This window comes from Episyrphus balteatus, chromosome 1, assembly GCF_945859705.1.
Source record: "Episyrphus balteatus chromosome 1, idEpiBalt1.1, whole genome shotgun sequence".
In the NCBI taxonomy this organism is placed as follows: domain Eukaryota; kingdom Metazoa; phylum Arthropoda; class Insecta; order Diptera; family Syrphidae; genus Episyrphus; species Episyrphus balteatus.
This window is the reverse complement of record NC_079134.1, coordinates 125,594,627-125,622,283: the sequence shown is the minus strand read 5'-3', so window position 1 is coordinate 125,622,283 and position 27,657 is coordinate 125,594,627. Positions and strand designations below refer to the sequence as shown.

General features: G+C 28.7%; 1 protein-coding gene and 1 long non-coding RNA gene across 5 annotated transcripts in view; one reads left to right on the top strand and one right to left on the bottom strand.

The window, feature by feature from the left end:
- Nucleotides 1–27,657, top strand: part of LOC129906818 (cAMP-dependent protein kinase type II regulatory subunit) — a 173,936-nt gene that overhangs the window by 123,086 nt on the left and 23,193 nt on the right. For all 4 annotated transcript variants that reach the window (XM_055982751.1, XM_055982750.1, XM_055982753.1 and 1 more), the window contains one exon: nt 19,448–19,632. In XM_055982751.1, the coding sequence (XP_055838726.1) occupies nt 19,448–19,632 (185 nt within the window). The remainder of the gene's footprint in view (nt 1–19,447; nt 19,633–27,657) is intronic.
- On the bottom strand, nt 16,761–17,276 carry LOC129906819 (uncharacterized). The gene is made up of 2 exons (XR_008770857.1): nt 17,115–17,276; nt 16,761–17,014 (listed from the first exon to the last, which is right to left on the bottom strand). It is a non-coding gene; the product is annotated as an uncharacterized LOC129906819 (long non-coding RNA).

The following is a 27,657-nucleotide window of genomic DNA, read 5'->3' as shown; positions in this document are numbered from 1 at the left end:
TAAATCAACATAACGAAAATTTGATTTTCATAAGTTGCAATTTACTTTAATCCAAATATACATAATAATAAAAAAAAAAAAATCAACGCCAACTTTTATAATAGGTATTATGAGTATAAAAGTAGTTTCTTTTTGTTTTTAGAAAGAAATAATCAACTTTTATGTGTTTAGTTTGTGTTTTAGCTTATAAACTTTTGGTGATCTCTGTAAGTATACATACATATCAGTATCAGTTCTATATAAAGTTTTAAAATTACCTTTAGAGAAATTATTATTAAATTACACAGCCACACAAAAATAAAAAAAAAGTTCTGACCTGGGGTTGCAAATATGTTAATTATCCGAAGTCCATTTTACCCCCATCAAGTCAGGTTTTCTAGATAACCTCAAAAAATATGTTCGTTTCAGGGTGTCTGTAAACACTTTTTGAAGTTATCTAGAAAACCTTATAAACAGAGAAAAATAATATCACCTAAAAACTAAGGAAAACCTTATTATTGTTTTAAAAAGGTTTCCTTCTTGAATGAAAACCAAAGGGAAATCTTTTTGTTGTTGTTCTATGTATTTTATGTGGTCTAGTTTTTTCTGTGTATGATCGAGTGAAACGATCTTCGGATTTGTTTTCAGCAACCAAAAAATCATACTATTATTTAACACCCTCATGTCCGAACATTTTTTTCTGCGGGCCCAAAATTTTGTTTAAGTTCCAAATTTTTATTTTTGAAAATTCATTTTCTTTAAAACGGATTGATAATTTTTTTTGAAATCTTGTTTTTGAGAGTTGTAAAATATTTCCTTAAAAATGGTACTACCAATTTTATTTTATTTGAAATAGATTTTAAAAATGTATACATTTAGGTATATCAAAATCGTGGATCGAGCTCTCTTTCGAAGTCGAAAAATTAACAGTTTAGGTATAAAAATCAATATAAACAAGAAACATGTACAAAAATTGGAACGAAATCACTCTTGAAGACCAAAATATTGACTGTATTTGTACGTACATGTACAACTGTACATGTATTTAAAAAAAAGATTAACCGATTTCGACCAAACTGAAAAAAAAGATGTTTTCTGACTCTAATTATTTTTTTTTTTATATGAGCTTGACTCAAATTGACAAAAATAACAATTAAATTATGGACTTAAATCAACAAAAACAGAAAAACTTGAGAAATTTTTTTTAATTTTTTTTTATTTTTGACAATATTGCGTTCGACAATCATGTCCGAAAACTTGGTAATTCATAAGGACATTATTATGAAAAACTGTCATTACCCTGCCAACGTCCAAGGTGCAAAAAAAAAAAAGGAGATATATGTAAGTAAGTTTCAACCGTTTGCACAGTGGGTACCGCCATAGGTCAAAAATAAAAAAAAGTAAATGTCAGTTTTTTAAAATCCAATGACTAAACAACGTTCTATAATCTCCCATCGAACCAAAACCAAAAAAAGTTTAACGGTTACCCCATTTTTCATTTCTTAATAGCCATTCAAAATCCAGTATACAGGGTGTCCCAAAAGTAATGGATCAAACGAAATATGCTGATAGGCCAATTTTGGGGCTCTCAGATTTTGGTAACTTGTTCATCCCAAATCCTTACGGTTTTCGATTTAATGCAGTTTTTGTGAAATTTCGAAAAATCCCGACTTTGCAACAGTATTTTGCTTCCTCCGCTCATAATTGATTTTTGTTTTTTACAATTCTTTCACTAAAACATTGCCAAATAATAAGAAATAATTGTTTAATGAAAATATTTTTTATTTCGTACACAATTTTGCTGCTAATTAATTAACAGTTCCATGTTTTATAAAAACTCAATTTCTTAATTTTTTTTAGAGCAACACCCTGAAAAAAATTTGTATGATATGACACAGGTTAATTATTTTAAAAACTTGCCGTGTTATTGCAGTTTTCAAAAATGTATAAAAGTTTCCAAACTTGAAGTTAGAACAGAAGATATTACAATTTAAATGCAACAAAACAGGATGTTTCAGAGAAAAATAACAAAGAAAAATAAACACATTTCCTCGACTGTTGTTTGTTTATTTCTTTTTGAATAAAAGCCTCGATTTTTGTTAGTTATTTAGCTCTGAAAACCCCTGCTTTTTTGCATTAAAATTGTAATATCTTTCGATCTAATTTTAACTTTGGAAATTTGAATACATTTTTGAAAACTGCAATAACACGGCAAGTTTTTAAAATAATAAACCAGTATCACACCATACAATTTTTTTTTGGGATGTTCCTCTCAAATAAAAGTAAGAAATTGAGTTTTTATAAAACATGGAACTGTTACATAATTTGCAGCAAAATGGCGTATGAAATAAAAAATATTTTGATTAAATAATTATTGCTTATTATTAGGCGATATTTTAGTGAAAGAATTGTAAAAAACAAAAATGAATTATGGGCGGAGGAAGCAAAATACTGTTGCAAAGTCGGGATTTTTCGAAATTTCACAAAAACTGCATTAAATCGAAAACCGTAAGGATTTGGGATGAACAAGTTACCAAATTCTGAGAGCCCCAAAGTTGGCCTATCAGCATATTTCGTTTGATCCATTACTTTTGGGACACCCTGTATAAAAAAAATTTCAGTTTTCTTATCGCTGCATTTATAAGGTGTTAAAAAATTGTGAACAGTATTAAATTGTTATGTATATTAAACGAGAAGGTTAATACTTCTTAAAGGCATAAATTATATTGTTAAATAACATTAAGGCTAATTGTAATGGGGCTCGTTAGCGAAGCAATTTTAATAATTTTTATTTAACTAAATTTTCATTAAATTAGAGATTTAGTTGGTTTGCCTTCGAGTGCCTTCTACAATTTAAGTTCTCAAATGAAGAATATTGTCCTACCTTTCGAAATAATAGCGCAGTTTTTTCCCCTTTTTTCACCTTTTCGAGTAATACGAGTTTAAATGACGATACACAGAGAAAAAAAAAAATTACAACGTAAAACTTAAAAAATTCTTTTTTGGCACTATTATTTTTTTAAAAGACTGTACTAGGGTTCAAGAGTAAGGTGCTCGACTGAGAGTCAGGTTCCATTTCCGACATTAACCATTTTTTTTTTTAAATTACCTTTTTTTATTTTTCTTCAAAATAACAAAAATTAAAAAAAAACTGACTTGATGCATTTTTTTGCAGTAATAAATCATATAAAATGATAATACAGGCGTTTCATAAAAAAAATGGTCATTATATTTTTGATCGCACTTTGTATTGGATAATACCCACTGTTGTTTGGCTTGAAACTTTGAAGATTATATAAAATGAAGTCCAATAGTTCGGATTGAGACACAAGTTTATGTAGTAAAGGAACTAAATATTTAATAACAATTACCTAAATAAAACAAATTAACAAATTTAAACATTATTAAATTACCTAAATCAATAATTATTTCGGCTTTGGGATCTGTGACCCAACTTATTAAATAATTAAACAGCAATTGAAAAATAATTTATAATAACAAAATATCAATATTTGAAAAGTAAGTAAATAAGTATTACATATGAATATCGTAAGTGCTTTAGCAAAGTATTGAAAAGGCAAAGTACCTAATCATAATGGTGATTAAGTTTGTCTGATAGATGGCAAAAAAAATACATATATGATTTATTTTGCTCAATTTTTAATGTTTTTTTTTGTCAAAGTAGCTTATAATTTTAAACAATGCCCTTAAATAGGGCAAATCTGATACATTAATTCATGTTTTAAAGAGGTGTCAGCCATTTATATTGTTTTTTTTTTCTGCAATAATGAACCAATATCTTTTTTTTTTTCTGTGTAAAATTTTATAAAATGGGTTCAATTATAATTCATTATTTAGCTTCTGGTTGATAGATTTGTTAAAGCCCAAAGAGTTAATGTCTGGATTTGAACCCAGATCCTCTAGCGTGAAAGGCCTTTGTACAAACCCTTAGAGTGATTTATCCACTCGCATCAGAACTCGGGGATTTTTATTCTCAACTTGAGAAATTGATTTCATTCACTGAAAGTTGAAACAAAAAATCCACCGATTAATGATATAAAGATGACTAAGTGTTGTGTTGCAAGCCCCAAATTAATTTTAAAAAACCTACAAAAGAAGGCTAATGCCTACAAGTGGCAATCTGCTTCGTCTCGTCATTAGTTTCAATAGAAAGTTTAATTTTCAACATAAACACATTTAAAATTTTCAAATTCGTCTAGTTTTTTTTTTCAAATTAAAAAACCAAAATTCACAAACTCTTTTCGTTTGTCTCACTTTCCCAAACCTCTTTCAACTATACACACATCTGCCCATCGTGGTCTAAAAATTTCAAATCAACTTAATCTGCATTTTAACTTTTCCAATCCAGACAATCATATAAAATTAAAAAATATAAAAACAAGAAAAAAAAAATTAATTCCAAGTGTCAGGACAAAGTTTGTCCTGCAAGAGGATAATATTTCAATGTTTGATGGAAAATATACACACAAATAGCTATAGTTTCCTTCCTTTCATGCAATCATCATCATCGTCCGTCGTTTTTCCATTTATTTTTCATCAACATCTCTCTTCAAGTCCTCTCTTTTTTTCGACCAAAAAACACCCTCACTCAAACCATAAAATGGGTCAACATGTTGAAAAGCTAATAAAACAAAAGGCTCTTTCCGGACTTTTGATCCAAAACCCAAATATCCTGTAAACTGCATTAAAGCTATTCACCAAAATTCTATTTCCAATAAATAAAGGATTTACCTATTCAAACAGGTCCACATTCACATTTCCACATCCGCTGTTGCGCCCGCTATCGTGGTAGTGAATATATACTTAACACTCAACAACCAACCTATCGAACCGAACTGTGAACGGAGAGGAATGGGGGTTTATGATTTTTTTTTTTGTTTTTGTATTTTTTTTTTTTGCTAACTTCCTATACCAAAATTGAAAAAGGTGGTGCCCTCTGTCATGTTCAATTCGAACGAAAGGATTTCATATCCTTTTTTTTTTTTTGTACGAAAACAGCTTCTCTCTGTCCATCCCCACACGTGTCCGCCCTTTCAGAAGAGAATAGACCTCTTTTTCCAATGCTTTTATCAAGGATATGCGGTGGAAGTTTGTATATGGTATGGCCTTTGTTCCATAATATTATCCTCTGTATGTCTCCGTTCGGAGTGTTCCTCAACACTCAGGCTTCCTTGTGCTGCTGACGGTTGTGTGTGTTTAGATGTATTTGTTGGCAGAGAAGCATTCTTTGTATTAGATTATAAAGGTTCAATAATAATCAAGTTAGTTGAAGTGCCATTTTGGAACATTGGAATGGGTTCGAATGTGGTATTCCAGTGGCGGATTTTATAGGAAGTTTGCTTGGTATAATATTTTTTGGGTAGTTTCGAGAATCCTTAGAAATGTTATTTTAATTAATTTCTTGGCAAAGATCTGGATATTTCGTTCCAATATTTTTCAGAAAATTTTGAATAGACTTTTAAAAACTTGACCTTAAATGTTCATTGTAAACGGGTTTCTTTAAAATTTTAGTCCGGCCCTGGATATTTACCTCTGTGTCCTCAATGTTCAGCGATGAGAGAAAGAAAAGTGGTCCAGCAAATACCTAGAATCTAGAGATCTTTGTCTGTGTTGTCGTTGTGAATTTTGTCGCCGTCAACCGACAACGACGACTAAGGTGACGACCCGTGAGAGGGGGGGGGGGGGGGGGAGAGGGGATGTATATTGAATATGATGAGTAGATATGCTAGATGTTGATGCTGCCTGATGATGATAGCTATATGACCACGAGAGTAAAAGGACGAATATATACCGCCATCAAGTGGAAGCTACTACTGGGCTCCTGGGTTGTCATTCCATGTAGTATTAGTGGTTTTTATTTTGTAATTAAAGGCGCCATGCCAACAAGGTGTGTCAGTCAGTCAAGATCTTCCCTTGTGGATAGATTTGGCTTCGGTGTGTGTCTTTTTTGTCGTCGGTAATTTATATTTAAGTTAGCGAAGTTATGTCAACAATTAAAATTTGACAGCTCGGCTCTTTTGCTATCCCAGACGTTTTACAGTGTATTTTTTTTTTTTTGTATTCTTGAATAATTAATTTTACAAATTATTTAAGGATTTTTTTTTTAATTTTTCAATTTTATGGTGGAAAACTTTCATACACTCAGAGCCAGTTGATTGAGGACGTTGTTGTTAACTACAGTGAAATTGCTAAAAATGTTACAATAGCTTGTTAATACGCGATTTTTTTTAACGATTCGACACAAAATGCGGATCGGTTCATTAAAGTGTTCAATGCTTGGCCTTCAAATTTAAAAAAAAATATTCTTCTGACGCATTAAACGAGAGTTGAATTGTTTTAAATGATTTGAGCTGAGTTTTCTATGTGAAGTTTCTAAAATGTTGCTGTTTTTAATAAAGTTAAAAAAATGAATGCAATTAGTCATGCAATTATAAAATACAAAATCCAAAAACAAGACTAATGAAAGATTAAGTTTAGTTAGGAAAAAATAAGATCAAAGAAAATTTCTTTGCCCAAAGGAGTGACAGTTTTTTTTAGCAGCCATACGTTTTCCAAATCTTCAACTTTGATAAGTACTAAAGAGAAATAAAACGCAATAAGGTTTGACATTAAGGTACCTACTCGTATTTCAAAACAATTTTCCAATGCGAATGTAACAAATGTTACCTACTTTTTAAAATAAAGCAGTCAATCAACTAAAACAATGAATTGCCACTCGCTGATTTAGTCATCGTTTTTTCCTAAAAATTTATCGTATTTTAATCTGATAAATGCTCAGCAAGTGACATCATCCAATCATCAGGGGCGAGTCCTGAAAGCACAATAGCATGTATTAGCATTTGTCAAAAAGGTTAAAAATGTATGATTTTGAAGTATGGAATTTGACGAAAGATATTACTGAATGATTTTTATAGTAAAAAAAAACGTTATACATTGATCTTACAAAAAAATGAAATTTCCTTAAAAAGTCCAAAAACGTTTTTTTTTTTGTATACATTTTGGCTTATTTTATTATTACGGTTACTAAAACACTTCTGTTCAAAAATTTTCCTTGAAATCGCATAAGTCTTTAACTAGGAATTCGAAAAATAAAAAAAAAAAAACAGTTCTATGACAACTCCCTATAGGTACAGCAGTTCAAAAAATATATTTTTTATCAAAAAAAAAAAAAAGAGGTTGTCTGTAAAGCCGGTTTACGGACGATGATTTTACGTGATAGCGTCGTAAGAATACAGTTTGTGCGTTTTTAAAATGAGTCAAATGAAGCGTTTATTTATTTCAAACAATCACAATTTACAAGAAAAAGCTAACAAAAATTACCTTTTTTTCTTTTCTCATTATATTAATTTTTTTATTTGAAAAGCTTACAAAAATATAAAATTAAACCATTATAAAAAGCCAAATATTTCTTCTAAAGATTAAAACCATTTTTAAATTTTTACAATGCGCAAAAAGTATCAATTCAAAATAATTTATTAAAAACAATCATTTCTTAAGAAAAAAGTGAAAAAATCACTTCCATCACCCAAAAATCCTTTTTTTTTTTTATATAAGAACCTATAATTAATTTTATACCACCTGAAAGTTTATTGCTTCAGCTCAATATATACATACATGATCAGGTCTATTAGACATCTACAAAAAGAGCAAGAATTTTTTGAACTTGATCAATTTTTATTAAAAAAAAAGCAAAAAAACATATAATTTTATTTTCTCACGCTATTGAATCAATTTTTTTCAATGACAACCTATAAAAATTTTATATCATGTGAAAGCTCATTATTTCACCTTTCATTAGTTAGTATTTTTTAAAGCCAACCATGTCGAAATTCCAAACTGAGATTACTGTACTTCCACAGGTGTTTCGAGGTATTTCGCAAGTTTTTTTAATTTAACTTTGTGTAGCTTCTAGTGAATGTAGAGTTATGTGTGATATACCAAATGAAAGGTAATATCATCAAGATGCTCAATAAAGTTTAATCAAATTTGTATCTGCTCTTGATCAAAAGATATAACCTGTTGAAAAATAGAACTTTATTTTACCGTTATCTCAAAATTGTGACTACAAAATTGATTGAAATTTTGTACAGATATGTCTATTATCTATTTACAATATAAATTTAATTCATTTATCTGTGGAAGAAAAAAAGATAAAATTAAAAAACGGTTAAAAACGGTCAAAAAACTTGGGACAAAAAAACTCGTTTTCCCGTTTTTCGGTCAAAAATAATTGTAAAATACCAATTTTTGCACACGTATGCGCACAGTCATAGACTACAATATGTTCTATAAGTTTAAGGTTTTTTGAACGCTACTAAAAATTAAAAAAAAATAAAAACTCACTCTAAAATACCCCAAAATAAGTATGTAATTGTTTTTCAAAAATTCATATTTCAAAACGCAGAGACTTAAAAAAAAAATCCGTATTGGACCCCTAACTTTTTTTTTTTATTATCTTTTGAATGACGTTTTTCATGTTGTCAAAAAGAGAAAATGGCGTCACTTTTTTGTGGTGGTTGCCATGATTCATCGTTTTTTAAGAAGTTATCAAGTCAAAAAATATCCCTAAAAACCTTTAATTAGCAAGTAAAAAGCAAATTGCTTAACTGATTAGGGCATTATCTTGAGATAAAGACCAGCAGACGTGCAGAATAATTGCGGAACCCTTTTTTGTCGCATTCCTTTTTTTTGTGATTTTTGAGAGGCTGTATGTAGTTTCACTATTCTTTTTTCAGATAACTTATTTTCAGTAATTCAAGATAACGGTAGCAACAAAAAATGTTGATTTTTTGTTTTTTTTTTTTTTGTGTACCGACTATGAATTTTTTTTCAACTCAACCATTTTATTAATGCTCGTCAAGTAAGCATAACCATTTTCAAATTTCAACAATCTGGTGATTCAATAGAATCATTATGCCGCATTGTTGTTTTGGAAACAAAGCTGTCTAAACTGAATGTCCTTGATTTCCTTCACCAAAGTAATTTTTTTTCAAATGCTTATTAATTTTGTTGGTAAGATTTTGTATTTTCAAAGAGCGTACACGTTTGTACCTGGAAATGTATTGTAATGGAACTTTATATTATTCTGTATCGGTTCTGAAAATTGAATTGTTGAATTATTGAATTCGGTTGACGACTTGAGATTTGATTGGTTTCAAACGCGTTCATATAAAACTTATTAAAAACTTGCGGAGTTCAAGCCATACAAATCGGGGACTGAAAAATATTCAAAAATCTGAAAAAAAAAAAAAAATAAAAAAATAAAACGACATAGTCTCAAAAGTATTTTCCTCGCAAATAAACAGTGTATGTACAGGAAAAGATAATTATACTAGGTAACTTATTCGGTCAGGCCAATAGTTTACGAGATATAGACCAATTCGCGTTATTCTAAATAGCGGAATTCACCAGGGGTTGCTGTCCCGAAAACCATTACTTAAGCTTTTCTAATAACCTTTTTTTAGATTTGAAAAAATCAGCCATCCTATATTTCTTTCCACAAAATGCCTGTTTTTTTTACTAACTTTCCCGTACTATGAGTTTATGTCGACTTTAATTCCCGCTAAGATATCAGTCTTAGTTTGGTTTTGGCTTTCCAACCTAAAACCTTTAAAACTTAATAGAATTAACACTTAAATCATGTTTAAAAAACTATCCTTTTTAAAAAAAGATTCTAGGCAAATTAGAGTGCAATATAATTAAGTGACCCAGAAACATTACCTATATCTATACTTCACACAAATTTTAATCAAATTCATTTCAAGGATAATAAAATTTTCCTTCACGCTTGCATGGGATCAATCGTTATAAGTTTGAAACAAAATCCATTAACCTTTGAAGCTTGAACTGAACTGAAGGTCAAGGTACAGATAGAATACTTTGAACTTTTGTATCGTTTAATGCTAACATTTTGATTATTGAGTTATTCAAATCAAAATATGCTGTAACTAAACAAGAGCTCAATCAAATGGCGCGGAATGTATGTACCCATGTAAGGCATATTCGCACGCATCGGGTGCTAGAAACGGTTCGGGCCACACACAATACAAACTACCTCATAGTTGTCGTTATAATTAATTTCACATTTGAGTTGTGGAAGTTTTATTATTTTGTCGAAATACATAATAAAGGAACTCCTTCTGTGGCAACAAGGAAGGCGGTGTGACATTTAAACTATGTTTTTTTTCTTTCTTTAATCTTTAAGCATGGGTGGTATTTTTTTTTTATTTTATTTTGAGTTACTAACTAATTTTTTTTTTTGTGTTTTTTTTTTTTTGTTTGGTTTTAATTGACTTCAAACATACACATGCGACAAATACAAATTTTCAATTAGATAATGTTGGTCTCGTCGTAAAAACATTTTAGATCGACAGTTAGTATTATTTGGTTTGTGCTAAGAAACAGGAAGTGGGTGTTTTTTCGAGGAACACAAAAAATTGGAAAAGTTATTGTGAAAAGTGAAATTTTTGACAGGTTCGTTTTTTTTTTTGGAAATGACTGTTGTGTATGTTTATAATCTTAATAAAACAAAGTGATTGTAATGTGGTAAGAAAACAAAACAATTTAAACTGCCAAGAGAAATGAAGTCTTGAACTTTTTGGAAGTAGAATTAATGCCTTTAATGCAAGTATATATGATTTTTTTTTAGTAGGATTTAATCTTCATAATTTATTATGTTTGTTTATTTTTGTATTTTCGTATCTGAAATTCATTATTGATTTATGTTTAAGAACATTTTTCTCATATTTAAGACTATTTCTGTAAAATTTAGTCATCAAAATGTATGTAAACCCTTATTTGAAATGAGGATATGAATCCGTTGGGCTTTATCTCATCAAACGTTAGAAGGGAACCTTCCATCAGAATGTTTCTTAAAAGTCTCTTGTTTTTCATTTTTCTTTTTTTTTTTAATACAATTAAAACATCGGGCATATTAGAATATTTTGCTGTCATATGTTTATGTTTTCATTTAACACCTCAGTCTAAAAAGCCGATTGTAAATCTTTCTGTATAAACTTTGTATTTTTAAATGGGTCACTATGGCGTATGTGTAACATTATTCTTTCGTATTGAAAATTTAATATAAGACATTCTATCACCAACCAATACCATTCAAAGCAATTGAAAGCTGTCTTTTACTTCATTGCCTTTAACTTCATTGCGTTGGACTGTTGACCGAAAAATGATTAAACCACAAATTAGGTCAACTCAAGTTTTTTTTTCAAAATTAAATTTTCAAATCAATAATTTTTTTTTTATATAAAAAAAAAATCCAAAATAAATAGATGGTTTGACAAAAATTAAAACTATATTTTAAATTTATGAACGAGAAGTACATAAAAATGGTAACAAAACGTTTTCGAAAATGTGGGGATGTCTTCGAAATGAGTGTTGGGATCTAGACATAATATCAATTTGAATGATGCATTGTTATACATATTTAAATAGTAGGGCTGCAATAATCAAATATGATATTTTTTTTAGTAAATGACGTTTTAACAATAATTGTTTTTTTTTTTTTTTAATTTTTTTACATCTTAATGTCAAACGAAATATTTCTGAAATGAAGCTAGCCTCGATTTTACATCATAACATCACAAAAAAAATGTAATGTTTTAATCTAAATCTATCCCGAAACAAGCGTTCCTTGAATGAATGAAATTGATATATACGCTACTTAAAACGAAACTGAAACTAACTTATTTATGTTTAATTTAATTAATTTATCCATACAAAAAAAAGGTAAACAATGATAAACTTGTATAACATTAATAAAAATTACATGTTTACACTTTAAAACACGTCATATTTCTTTTGACAGCTTGTTACTAAGATATAAAAATTATAATATACATATATGTAAATAATTCGATTCCAATCTAACTTCATAGATAATTGGTATTTTTGAATAGTCTTCAGATGAATTTTTGGAATTAGTTTTTTTTTATCAAAAATATAAAATATTTGGAAAAGATTACTTTTCTCGAAACGGCTCCCATAGAATTATTTTTTTAGTTTCTGATTTTCTCCCAAATGATTTTATTTTTCAATGATTTTTTTAATGCAAAAGTAACATGAATATAAATCAAAAGCAAAATGTTAAAAAATTGAGTTTTTTGGATTTTTAAAACAATTTGTGATTTTTCATAGAGTTTTTTTTTTCGAGAAGGGAAACAAACTTCAAAAAAAAAAAAAAAATAACTACGAAATGGAAAATTAACATTTCTAAATCATATTTTGCGGATATTTCTCATGTTTGCTGTAATAAATTTAGTTGGAGAACTTCAAATCCATATTCCAGCACTTAAAAAATTGCAGTGTTATTGCATTATTTCTCAGAATCGGCGCCGATAAAAAACGTCAGACATGCATGTTTCTTATCGCTATGAATTACCTCCTCGTAATATAAATATAAATTGCTTACCTCTCGCGCAACAAATTTGCTTTTGGCTCTTAAACTATTAACAAACAAACATAATTGCATTATTATTTTACACTTTAATATGAGTCGGAATACAATTTGACTGGACTTCTGTATTGATAAACATAATTCTAGCACTCACCTTTAATTGCTCAGTTATTTCATGCTTAATTTGATTTTTTTCAGATATTACAATGTATGTCATCGTGATAAATCTCCACATGCATATAATATCACAAATGTATGCATTGCATTTATATAAAAAAAAAAAAACTTTTTAATGCCCTTAGGTTACACGATTTTTAAAAATTTAATTAAGCTTACTATCATATAAACTATTTATATACATTATTTTTTCTGTGACAGCATAACTGAATCTATATGAAAATTTCCATTAAAAAAAAGTTAAAATAATTAACAGATTTATTTAAATACGTCACCGAAATCAGTTTTAAGTAGAAAAAAATAATAAATTCATTTATTTTTTATTTGCTTTTGAATTTTTTAAAACAAACTATATATTTCCACATGAAGTTTATTTTTTTTTTCGTTTGTTTACAAAATCTCTACTTGATTTTAAATCATGTTTTTTTTTATGGAAAATCAATGCAAAAGTTTAATGAAAAATTTCTCATTTGAATTCAATTCAACAGGACAATTTTTGTTTTTTTTTTTTCAAATAACCCTTCGACAAGTCAACCCGAACAAACTTTTTTAATTCCTTCACGCGTAACATCCCACACACTATTTGGAGGAAAGAGATAATATCCAAAGTGCTAGCTTCCTACGTACAAAATTTTTGTCCTCTTCTATTTTATTGATAATACTCACTGCAATTTATACAGAAACTACACTGAAAAAAAAAATATATTGAAAATTTTTAAAATTTTCTCCATAAATTGCAGAAAAAGATTTCTATCAAAGATTTCATTTATTTAATAAAAAAAAAAAGACCAAAAAATTAAACTTGGAGTCACTGAGACTTGAACTTGAGTTCCTTTAGTTAGTGGTACGGTGCTCAGATAAATTGCAATTATGAAAATTTTAAATTTGCTCCTGATTCTATTTAATTACTTAAAGCGTAAAATATGTTTTGAGTAAGAGTGTTCTGTGTACTTTTTTTCAGTGTTTTAAATTTCACAAAAGAATAGGAATAATCCCAGCATCCCCATGCTTCCAGACTTTGCGTATCATTTAGTTGGAATTAATTTTAAGCATTTAAATAAAACACATAAAGCATATAAGCATGTACTATATGTATGAACTTTGTACTCGTATGTGTATGAGTTTAAGCATATACCAAGAATATGTTATACATATAAAATTTCCTTTTTTTTTAATGTCATCCTTTTGTATAATCTAATTTTAATTAAGCTTTTGCTTGTGTCATGTAAATGAGTTATAAAAGTCGGTTTTTATATTTCTCCTTTTATTTTTTTTTTATATATATTCAAAGTAAAGTCATTGTGGGTGCGCTGCATGTTAGTCTCTTGGGGGTTAGCTACTTAAAATGCATTGTCTGTTAGGATAAAAAAGGGAGGCAGGGTTTGAGAGTTGGCATTGTACTCATGTTCTTTTGGCAGTTTTTTTTTTTATGTTTACTTTTACTCAAGTCAAAAAAAAAAATTTTACAATTACGGAGTTTATTTTATATTCTTTATCAAAATGCCGCTGTTAAGTAAAACATATTGAAAAAAAAGTTTCTATTTTTAAAACTCGCGAATTATACAAAATAAATATTGAAAAAAAATTAAAAAAAAAATACCAATTCAATTATATTGCTAGTGTCAATAGAACGTGCAAAGAATTATTTTCATATAAATTAACATCATAAACGAAAATTGATTGGATAAGATGACTTTACAACCTTCGATTGCCTTATTGATTGGTAAGTTATAGACTTTTAAAAAATTAAAAAAAAAAAAAAATTAAATTGAATTTTTTATTTATTTGCCACACACGTTGATGATGGTGAATATTGTTATTTGTGTACATTTGAGACGTGTCATAAATAAATTAGTACAATTATATATTTTATTATAGTATTTTTTTTTTTTAGAAATGTTTATGAACACCAACATCTAAGTATTTTTATGAGTTTTACTCTTTTTTGTCTATAACATTATTCAATACTTTTGTGAATTAAAAAAAAATGTAGTTTTATTAATACCAATGACACACTGCTTATATCGATACAAGGGTGAACGATCTTATCTCATGTTTTGGGGAATACCCATGATAAAACCAAGTCTTATACTACAATTAAAAATTTTAATTTTTTTTGTTTTTATTCTCATTTAGGACAAACTTTTGTTTTATCTTATAATTTGGTTACTTTGTACCTTGTAGAAATAAAAAAAAAAATCCTTAACTTTGAACTTTCGAAATATGTTCGAACTTCTCAATTTTTTATTTATTTAAGATTTTTTTATATATCTGAATTATTTGATCAAGAATAAATCAAAAATATCAATTTTAAGTATTTCCAGACTGTTTTTGAATATAAGACTGCAACATTCCACAGTCACGTACACATCCGCTTCAAATTCTGTTCATGTTAAAAGATTATCTCATTTTTAAACATTGTAATTTTCGATGGCATTATTCAACGAGAAAAGCGTAGAAAATCAACTCCTTACTCCTTTATGAAATTAAAAAAAAACGTAAAACAAAGGGGGCGTCACGTACAATTACAGAGGACATTGCTTCTACCTATACAATTTTGTATTATGATGTCCAAAGAACTACACTATTAGAAGTTACTTCAAGAAGTTAGAAGTTAATCGTAAAAAATTAAAACATCTAACAAAATACTAAATGAAATTATAATAAGGAGTAGCAAATAAAATATTAAAACAAAATCGGCTGTAGTTTATTTTATAAGGATTTTATATTTTTCATAAATTTGGTGAATTTGTTGAGACTATTCTGCCCGCGTATGTGCGGTGGTTTGTTTTGTTCAAATATATACTAGCGGAAAAAATGAATGGATCAAAAATTCCTTTAAAAATGGTCGTACTGGAATTTTAAAATAATGTTTATAAAGCTCAACTTTCTAGTTTGATGAAAACAATTTTAAGAGTCTTAATGATGAAAAAGGATTTTACTAATTTTCAACTCTATGTAGGTAAGCTTTATCTAGGTTTGCCTATTTTTTTGGTCTATTTTGACTTTTAACCCACTAGTTAAACCATGAAAAACAAAATGCCTATGAGAGCTTTTATAGTGGAGTTACTAAAGCTAAAAAATGGTAATATAAAGAAACCGGGCCGAGCAGCTCCGATTGTGACCACCTTTTTTTTTCAAATGTCGGTACGGTAATTAAAAATCCTTTAACCTTTATGAGTTCAAAATTAACGCTGTTTTCCAATTGTTTTTTTTTTTTTTTAATTAAAATTAATATTTATGTGAACAAAAACAATTTTTACAAAAGTTTTGTTCAAATTTCATTAATTAAATGCTATCAATAGCTGTCTAGTTTATTTAATTCAAAAAAAAAAAATAATTATATGGTAGTGATAGAACGGGAATACAAACAATAGTATATTTGTAACTATAGCCATTCAGTAGATTAAATGAAGTGTTTTTGAAAAACTGATCCTCAAATTCAGAAATGTGAAAAAAAAAATAATTAAACAAATTTTACCAGTGTTTAAAAAATAAAATATATAAATTTATCAATAAAAAATGTGTCCATATCCATGTTTATTGAGAAGAGTAAAAATTTCATGTGCCGAAGGATTTAAATTCCAATTCATCAAAGTTATGAGTATTTTTATACATCATTAATGAACGTTTTATAATCATCTCTTCAAAGTCGGGGGTCCTCATAACTTCAAAATTTCTGCAACGATCCTTTTGAAATTTTGAACACTATGTATTTCTGTATACAAGTTACGAGACAACAGTGAAAATTGTTTCTTTTTCATTTTCACTAAATATCGCGTATTTCCCTTCAAAGTGTTCCAAAAATTGTGAAAAATTGAGATTTCAAAAACTCTCTTAGCGTTACCTGGATAAAATTATTTGTACCAACAAGTCCGCAATTCTACTTTTTTCCAAGAAACATCCGAAAAAAAAACGAAAAATGTCTTTTTTTGTTACGAGTCAACCACCCACCCGCTAAAATAAAAAAATAAATAAACTTATTTCAGAACTTAGTATACTTCTTTAATGAAATTTTCCAATGCTCGCCTTTTAGTAAAATTTAGTTTCTCTTTAAGTAAAATAAAATGGGGCTATCAAATAATAATTCAAGACAACATCAATAGTCACAAAAAAAAAATATATATATATAAAAATGGAAACCAAATTCAAAAGAACTCAGAACGACTTCGTCTTCCATCATTTAAATTTCAAAAAAAATTGTCCACTTTATTAAAATTAAAGCAATTTCCGTCCAATATCAATAACTTTCAACCATGACCCCTTAAGGATGCAAAGAATTTCCGTTCTCTTCCAAGCTCCCAAGCCAGTAATTTATTCTCCAGGTTGCCATGGTTATTTAATTATCAAATTCTCTCACATTCATATGGCAAAAGTACCAACGAATACCATATATACCAATACCAACCTGTAACCATATTCAGGTAACTGACCCATTTCCGTGGCAACGCCAACGTGAAAAGAAACAAAAATAGAGAAAAAAAAAAACATTACAGAAAATGAAAGGAAGAACTGAAAATCGAATTACTTGATATATACTCCTGAGGCGTTGGAATCTTTTTCAAGCGTCGTCCTCTCCTTCCTGTGCTTTTCGACCTCGAAAAAAAATATATATATCTATCGTGGTGGTATCCTTTATATGAGTTTCGAGTATGTCCTCAAAATAAATAAATAAACAAACAATTTTTTTTTTTCGGAAGAACGAGGCCCGGACTCTGAATGGCATTGACGTAAAATACGAATGCGAATATCATTCTACTGGATGGCTGGTTGATTTCAACAAGTTTAAAACAAACATCTACGCGGAACTGATTCTTTGGAAATATATATATCTCTCTTATACACACAGTCACAGTTATTTTCGATGGAATTTTATTTTGTTTAATGACGACAAAGTGTGCAATGAATTGCGCACAGATATTCATGGAAATAAAGTATTTTCGGTTTTGATCCGAAATCCTCTCATCAGCTCTTAGTTGATGCGGGTTTGTTTTGCCTACTCCCCGAGGCTATTTGAATTAATGCAATATTTGATGTTGGCTGTTTTTGACACTGAAAAATCCGTCAAATTCGATTAATAGTCTGGAATGTTTTATTGGCATTTTTTGTCAGAAAAGGATAACAGTATTTGGAATTGATAAAGGTTATGGAAGTTCAGATAAATCTTAAACATCTCATGTTTATGTATTGCCTTACAAAGTTTTCGATTTCAATTCGGAGAAGAAATTTTTAGCAAAGAATGAAAGGCTAAGATTTTTTGTATTTGGAAATATTCTGCAACAGTAACCTTTAGACTATTGGCCATTATTCTTAAGCTCAAAGAAGGAACTTTAATGCTCTGGCAACACTTGTAGAATCTTCATTTTTAGCATTCAATCATCATCAATCTAATTATAACCAAAACAAATATCACAAAATTAAATTTGAATCCATCTTTTGTCCTCCCAAAAAGAGGAAGCTATAGTTTCAATTTCTCAATCGTAAGTGTAATGAAAACCATCTCCCCGAGACTTCATCGTCATCCTCGTCGCTTAATATAAATCCATTTGATATTTTTACAAAACGAAATTATTTGCTCGAGTGCCCAGAATTAGTTTTCTCCGGGTGTGCAACAGCAGCACCACCTTTGACGTTTATAAACAATTGTGTGCCTTGATTTTGATGGCCTTCAAAACAAAAATCGACGTCACCCGATGAGTTATACAATAAAATGGGGCAGAATGCATCGTATAGAACAGGGCAGTTGCTATGAATGCCAAAGAGCACTCTTAATGTTGTAAGAAATGATTTTTATTATTTTTTTTTTAATGGAAAAACACTTGAATAATGCAGTAATTATATTATATTTCAACTTTTGAACAAAAAAAAAAAAAATGATTTGAGTAATTATATTATTGTGATTTATAAAACAAAGCAAAATTTATCTTTCAGAAAAATGACTTTTGTGTGTTCTTCATCAAAAACAATAAGAGCTATGCCAATCTGATAAGAAAATCAACTTGACATTTAAAATTGAAGGGTTTTTTTTTTTGAATGTAAAATTATTTATAAGCAGACAGGAATGTGTTTATTTTTAAAGTTTGTTAGATGTTTTTAGCTACCAATTGAATTTATGCTGTCAAAAAAAAAGGTGTCTTTATATCCCTCTTTTTCTTCTATGTATTTAGAATAATGTAACCTCAATAATTTCTTAGATCTTGATCTTTAGATCAATAGTCCATGGAAATTTTATATTGACCTTGCATTTTTGTTAGGACTAGGCTCTTTATTTTATTCTCTATTTTTATGCGGACATCCTAGTTTTGGGGGCTTAAAGCCTCTTCACTTGTCCGCCATATTAAAAAAAAATTTTGTGAACTGTTTTTTAACGGATATCTTGAGAACAGCAAGCCCATACAGAAAAAGAAACCACCTAAAAACAAGCGGCTTTCTGCATGTTTTTTTTTTTTTTTGCAAATCTACTTAATTCAACATGAAAATCTTTTTAATATAACACAAATAAGAAGATTTTCATTTTAAATTAAGTAGATTTCCGCTTAATTTAAGACATGACATGACGGACATGAAGAAATCCGCTTGTTTTTAGGTGGTCTTTTTCTTTGTGCACAAATTGTTATTTTTTTTATAGAAATTTTGATTTAGTTCCTTTTTCCCGTAAAATTGAAAATATATAAGTTATACTTGAAATATTTCAAGAAAAACTAATCATGAAAATCCATAACTTTTTTTCTAAAAAAAAAAAATAGATAGTTATAACAATTTTTAAATACCATTTTATTTCCCACAGTTTGGTGTCTTAATTTTTACAAATTTCGTTTATATAAAGTTAAAAATGTCTTTTTTTTTATTATTTATTTTTAGAACCCGTTGTACAAAGATTTTCTGGAAGACGCAAATCTGTATTCGCCGAAGCGTATGATCCTGAAAATGATGCAGATGAAGATGAAGGTGCCACCGCTATTTTCCCAAAAACAGATGAACAGCGATCACGATTGATCGATGCCGTTAAAAATATTTTATTATTCCGTTCGTTAGATAAAGAACAAGTAAGTTATATATTAGTTTACTTATTTCTTGCCAATAAGCTATAAGGTATAGTCTATTTAATAGACCAGGTGCTGAATTACGAAATACATATCTATGTACGTTCGTTAACGTACACTCAGTCACAAAAGTAAGTATACACCCCTAACTTTGTTTAACCAAGACCTAAAAAAAAGAATCTAACACATTTTCGAAAACAATTTAAATGTGGTTTTATTTCATTAATCATTGCCTACATATTTACAAAAAAAAAATTTTTCAAATAATCAATACTAAATGAAAAAGTGACAACAAATTAAGCACAGTACAAAATTTCGCATTACAAAAGTAAGTATACAGAGAAGAAAAAACTATGAAAATCGATGTTAAAAGTATAAATATCTAAATTTTTTTGGGAATTAATATATTTTAGGCCACCCCCTAGACTTGACGAGGTCAAACTCACTTGAAGGCATTGATTTTACTAGATTTTTTGCAAATTTTGGGCCGAATCTTTTCCACTCTTCCTAAAAGACTCGTTTCAGCTAATCCTTTGAATGCTTCCTTACTTTTCTCACCAAATGGTCCAACAGATGCTAAATAGTATCCAAATCGAGTGACTGGGGGACGTTTGGATCTAGTTTTGAAAGTTTTTGATCAAAAATTCACTCAAAAATACCGAGTTTTGCTTAGGGCCATTACCTTTATTGAACACTGAAAATAATAAATTTCGTAAAATTACGAAAATAGTATCATACACTACATTTTCGTTGGCCCAACGAAACTTTCGTTGGCTCAACGAAAATATGTAATTTTTCGTAATATGAAAACCTTCATCAATTAATGAAAACGTTTCATACACTTTCTCTCCCTCTTGAGAGCCAAAAAATCCAATTTAATGAAAAGATTCATCATTTAACGAAAAATTTCATACTCATTTTAAGGAATAAAAATAAGAATTTGTTCCTTACTTTATCAAAATTTTAATCAAGTAACGAAAATCTTCATCAACTTATGAAAATAAATTATTGGCTTATGAAAATTCTTCATAGACTAATGAAATTTTACATTGTTTTACGAAAAAATACATCAATTAACAAAAATAAAAAGTTTCCTTACAAAAAAAACGTAGACTAACGAGAAAATGCATACAGAGTACCCTTAATTTTCGTTTGTTGTGTGCATTTGTGGTAGTCGAAGTCACAGTTCGTTACAGTAATATTCAACCCCGAAAGTGCGGAGAGTTAACACGCGTAATAAATAAAACAAATATTGTGTGCTGAAAAATTTTTCAAATGTATGCCGAAAAAATGGAGAGAATAAATCGGAATTTATTTCGAAAAATTTAAGACTTGGACCTTGGACGAGTGGATCAACGATGAGATATTGGAAAGTAAGTACCATTCGATTATTATATATAAAAAAAATAAATATTTTTGTTTTTTGAAGTATTCTAACATTTTGTTTTGTTTTTCTATTTCTTTTTTCTTTCAGATTCCAAAGATGTCATCCTTATCTACCTTATGGATATGAACTTATTTAAAATTAAAGGACAAATACTGAAAAAAGTCTAAGACAAAGTATACACTCGAAGAATCCTAAGTGTGATACTTTTCAGCTGGAACACCTTAAAAGCATCCAAAAATAGCTAATTGGCATAGGAGATACAACAAATCCCTGAAGGAATATGTTTTATTTTTTTTTTTATTTGTTTTTGTGTATTAAATTTAATTTGTTTTATTATGTTTATTATGTATTTAATAACTCCTTTCATTTTTTAAAATTAAAAGTTCAAGTTCAAAATAACTATTTTTTTTGTTTTTAATGGTACACAATTTTCGATCCGCTCCACTTTTTTTGAGTTTCAGGTTTTTATTCCAAATTTTAGGGAAGAAAAATGAACGAAAAATTTCGTAGGCTTACGAAAAAATTCGTAGGATTACGAAAATAAAGTAAGCATAATCTACTAAAAAAATAATTAATGCAACGAAAAGTTTCGTTAGCTAATGAATATTTTTTCGTAATTCAATTAAAATATTCATAAAATTTACGAAAAAATTCGTTAGCTTACGAAAGTTTACGTTAATTGATGAAAAAATTTCGTAAAGTGATGTAAAAATTCATTAATTCTCGTTCAAAAATTTTTATGAAAAATTTCATTAAAATACGACAGTTTTCGTTAATTGGTGAAGTTCTTCGTTAACGTATGAAAGCCATTTCGTTGAGCCAATTAAATTTTTCATCGGCTGAAAATTAATTAAATTTTCGTTGGCTCAACGAATTTTTTCGTTGTATTTACGTAAGGATTTGGTTCAGTGAAGATAATCAATCCATCTTAGCCTAATTATTCGACACTCTGGTGCAGGTTTGTCTATAAAATATCTAAAAAACAATACCCATCCATTGTTTCCTCAAGGAGACCAAATAACCCACACCAAAAGCTATAAGCAAAAACCCCCATACCATAAACGAATCACTGCCGTTTTTACCAGTACCAGCTTTTTGATGGGATTTTGTTACTTTTGTATCTTTCTCCAAATTTTACCAGGTCCATCTGAGCAGTACACTTCGTCTTACGTGTATATGAGTTATGGATGTGGCAATATTTCTAGAAAACCGATAAAAGAAGTAGATCCGAGAAGAAAGGAAGGTACTGGTAAAAACGGCAGTGATTCGTTTATGGTATGGGGGTTTTTGCTTATAGCTTTTGGTGTGGGTTATTTGGTCTCCTTGAGGAAACAATGGATGGGTATTGTTTTTTAGATATTTTATAGACAAACCTGCACCAGAGTGTCGAATAATTAGGCTAAGATGGATTGATTATCTTCAATAAAGGTAATGGCCCTAAGCAAAACTCGGTATTTTTGAGTGAATTTTTGATCAAAAACTTTCAAAACTAGATCCAAACGTCCCCCAGTCACTCGATTTGGATACTATTTAGCATCTGTTGGACCATTTGGTGAGAAAAGTAAGGAAGCATTCAAAGGATTAGCTGAAACGAGTCTTTTAGGAAGAGTGGAAAAGATTCGGCCCAAAATTTGCAAAAAATCTAGTAAAATCAATGCCTTCAAGTGAGTTTGACCTCGTCAAGTCTAGGGGGTGACCTAAAATATATTAATTCCCAAAAAAATTTAGATATTTATACTTTTAACATCGATTTTCATAGTTTTTTCTTCTCTGTATACTTACTTTTGTAATGCGAAATTTTGTACTGTGCTTAATTTGTTGTCACTTTTTCATTTAGTATTGATTATTTGAAAAATTTTTTTTTGTAAATATGTAGGCAATGATTAATGAAATAAAACCACATTTAAATTTTTTTCGAAAATGTGTTAGATTATTTTTTTTGAGGTCTTAGTTAAACAAAGTTAGGGGTGTATACTTACTTTTGTGACCGAGTGTATGTCCCTATCTTTCCTACTGATCAAATAAGTCCACCAATAGTCAAAACGTTAACGAATGATCGTAATCTTGTGCCGTGATTCGACACCTGAGCTCCGCTGTTAGAACAGAACAAATTCGTTTAAGAGTTTTTATTGCTGAATATGATTACTTGCCATAAAAGTATACTGCAGCCAAAAAATGGTCTTCCAGAAAATATACACTGGTGTATATTTGAGAAAACTGCAACAGTTTTCAGTTTTTTTTTTTTGTCTTAACTCGAAACCCAATTATTAAAATGGTTCAAGTACACTTTTTATAGGAATTTAAATTTTATATCAAATTAAGTTGGTAAAAATTTTTTACTTGCTCTATAAAATAGTGCAAGTACCTAAGTGTTTTGTGTCAAAAAAAATTTTCGAGGTTTAAATCAAAACTAACATTACGATTATAAAGAAGTTCAAAAATGTTTGTTTCGACATGACTTCCGTCCAGTCTGTGCTTGCATTGGTGCGTCCATCTGAACACTAAGCTGCAGCCTAAACGGGTAGACGAATTTTCTTGAAATTTGGCACAGATGATTTTTTCGCCATTTCCAAAGTATTTTTTGTTTGTTTTGTTTTTTAATGTCTCACTTAAAAAGTGTACCCATACAAATTTTTTGAGATATTGCAATTTTTTTCGAAAACGACTCTAACGATTTCGATTAAAGTTCGTGTACATAATGCTTAGTCTAAGTCATTCTAATCAAAATATGTTTTTAGTTTTTCTCAAAAAATTCGGATAGTGGAAATATAACGTGTTGGCATTTTTGCTAAAACTGACATATTGTTAAAGGATGCAAGGATGCACCGATTTTATTCACACCATACACACAGATATTGTTTTATCACCTATAAAAGTTTTGTATTCAAATTTCCAACAAAAAAAAAAAATGCAAAAAATTTTAAATAATTAAGAAAAAATTTTTTTTTAATTTTTCGTGCATATTTTTTTAATTTTTTTTTTCTCTGATTTCTAACCAAATCGTTAAAATTATATTGACAAGTTTATATTTATGTACTCTTTATTATAAGGGCAAGAACGTGCGACCCAGTCTAGCATTTTATTTTCAAAAAGATAGGAATAGATTCGTTCAAAGCAATTTAAAGTAAAATTAAATGCAATTTTTGAAGAATAATTTAAATTCAGTAACAAAACAAACAAAACACATTTGAACAAAGATTCGGAGCGATTTTATATTTTAAAATAAGTAGGGCTAAAATTATGACGCCTTTGTTTAAGTAAAATAAATTAAAAATAAAATTCCACAGACTTTATAAAGAGAAATAGGGCTAAAATAGGAGCACGTTTGTCCAAGTAAAAATAAATGTATCAAAGAGTTCATCCTAAAAAAAAAAACTAGGGCTTAAAACAGGGGTGCCTTTCAGTAAAAACAAAATATAGGAGTGCTTTTATTGACAAAAAAAAAAATTAAAAAATCGAATATGCCTTTATTCTTTACACAAATAACAGTGAGGGCGCCTTCGATTGTCTCGTTTAAAGTAAGAAATTCCTTCTTTTTTTTGTATTTGTTAAAGGCATTATTCATCTTCAGTTTTATAATTTATTTATTATATGTTTTCTTATTAGGGTTGATTCGACCATTTTTCGTTGTTTCTGCATTTAATCATCAACAATCAGCAACGATCGTACAGAAAATTGAACCTAAGTTTTAAACATTTCAATGAAATCTATATAAAGGGTTATCGTTTTTAATTGCGATATAGTATTGAAGGGATTATAATGTAAGAGCTAAGAAAATGACATCCCTGTTTAATAATTATCTGCGAGTTTTGTCCTTTCTTAGCCAAGGATTTAATCACAGCAAGGAAATGATGTTTTATCGCCAAATTAAATAACTTTCCTCATGGCTTCTCCTCTTTTTTAATTTTTACTTGCGATATAGGTACTATATATCAAGTTATGCATTCGTACAAAAAAAAAGTTGAGATAACATTTTTCCATGACATTACGATGGTAGACAATGCCAAAAAAGTGGGTCCGGAAGTCCGTCTGTCTTTCAGTCTGTCTGTATAAGGAGCTACAGCCTAAACGGATGGACCGATTAATGTCAAACTTGGTATGTAGCGTTATTTGGCGACTCTCCAGAGGGGTTTTTGGAATTAATATTTTTGGACCAAAAATAACGGTACTTGTCATACCTATACCGATTTTAGTAAAATTGAAATATCTCAAAAACGGCTCTAACGATTTTGTTTAAAAAATTCAAATGTTAGTTTTAAGCTTAGGTCTATCTTTCAATGAAAATTTATTTTTTGAAAATCATTATTAACGGTAGCTGCCATGGAACCATTTTTTTCAAATCCGATTATCTCCGAAACTGCTTATTCGATTTCAACGAAACTTTTTGTGAAGAAGCATTTATATAATTTAAATATAAGCCAAAAGTTAATTTTGAAAAAAATAATTTTTGGATTTAAAAAAAAAATTTGAAAAAAATAATTTTTGGATTTAAAAAAAAAAATTTGAAAATTTTTTTTTGAAAAATCAAATTTTCGAAAACGGGACATTGAATTTTTTTGAAATTTTGTTTTTAGATGTTGATTAGTGGCTTCTACAAAATGAAATATCAATTTTATTTTAAAACTTTTTTTCCAAAAAATTATTTATAAAAAATTATTTTTTTTTTTAAAACGGCTCTAACGATTTTGAAAATTTTTTTTCTAAAAATGCATCTTAATATGTATATTAATCAAAACTGCATACTTGTTTTGGAGGGAGATTTTAGTTTGTTTTTTTTTTTAACGAATTTTATTTTTTTTTTTCCAAATTTCTATATAAAAAGTCTTAAAAATTTAAGCAACTTTAACTCTAAGAGCAAGTTCGTGCGACCCAGTCGTGCATTTTATTTTAACTCCGACTTTTTCGTGTATATCACAATAAAAATAAATTAAAGTCATATCCTCACTAATGAAAACAAGTTTCAAAGTAATATGTTTAAATGAAATTTTTACCTTACTTTAGAAACTTTTATGTAAGAAGCAACTATATAGGCGGTTTTAAATTATGAAAAAGTTTCTTAAAATAACTTTAGATCAATCAATTAACCCGCAGTGTCTATATCTATATAGAGGTTCACCGCTATTCAACCTCAACATATTTGTTAAAACTAATATCCGGTAAAAGCACACTACATGTCCTCGTATGAGTACTTTGTAACTCCTCAACTTTACCCATCAACCTAAGCCGATATAAGTTCGATGAAAAATAATAGGGTTCTTTCCTGTTTATATTCTTTGCTCTTCCGGTCGTATACAACACACCAAACACATCACTATAGTTTTATATTTGTTGTTGTTGTTTATGTTGGTGTAATTGTTATTTATGTTGTTGTTGCTGTTGAAGTTTTGAAAAGTCAATTAAGATAGACGTGCGTACTTTGTTATAGACTATATGTTGTAACTCTTCTACCTTTGTGCATCAGAGGAGAGCAAAGCATCCATCTATCCCCTTTGAACCAAGTTAGATGTAATGATGTTTACAATTAAAACATCCAACATGGGAGCATAAATAAATCTGGATGAAGATTGAGGAAATTAAATTAATTAGAGAGAAGCAGCAGCCAGAGCTCAGAGTTTGTGTGTGTGTGTGTTGTAATGTAAAGTATATGAACGTTGAACGATGAACCTGGTTAAAATAATTTTCAATATTATTTCTCTGAGGGACAAGTAGTGACGTCAGAAAAAAACACAGCGGGTGTTGTACACAATTTGTGCATACCTATGTACCTATATAAGAAAAATTATTCTACTCAAGTACATCATGAACACAAGTTTTGCGTATGGAAATTTAAAATTTTACTCTCGCAACTGGAGATAGTTGTTTGTGCAATAATAAAAAAAAAAAAATAAAAGCAAAAAGACTGCAATATGAACTCAACATTGTCTTATTCACGGTCATTTGATTAAATTAGTTTTATCATAGAGAGAGTGAATTGTAATCAGAAAATTGCACATACACTTGGCTTTGAATATAAAATAATATAGTTAACATGATATACTCAATTCATATTTGTTTTATAATTCAATTAGAATAATTTTGTTTATTATTTTTTAAATAATAAATTGCATTGATAGATGGATGGTAGTCTATGAAGTATGAATTATTTAAATTCTATCTTGTTTATAAAGTACCCTGTGTGATTGCAAATACATATCTTGGAAGGTATTTTTATAAAAATATAAATAAATATACCGAACCGATTAAACGAAGCTGTTAATTTGATGTGCATGGACTTCAATTATTCTTATGTATAACCTTTTTGATTTTAATTTGTCTTAAAAATAGTCTTAAACAAAAATTGCTATTTTGCTAATTGTTAAATTAATTTTTTTTAATTAGTTCTTATAATTTATATTGTTTGTTTTCTAAAAAATCACCCCTTAAATTTTCTTTATCTGCTTACCCTATATTTTTGTAGTCCCTAAATTTTAAAATTAATTTCTTCATGTCCTTTTTTTCTTACAATATTTTATTTATTTATTCTTCTTTCATTTTCGTTGGACGTCAAATCTACTCCGAAAGCTTTCAAATTTCTTAATTACACTTCTTTTAAAAATTTTGAGCATTTTTACCTTCTGTCAACTCAATTAATCAAAATATCC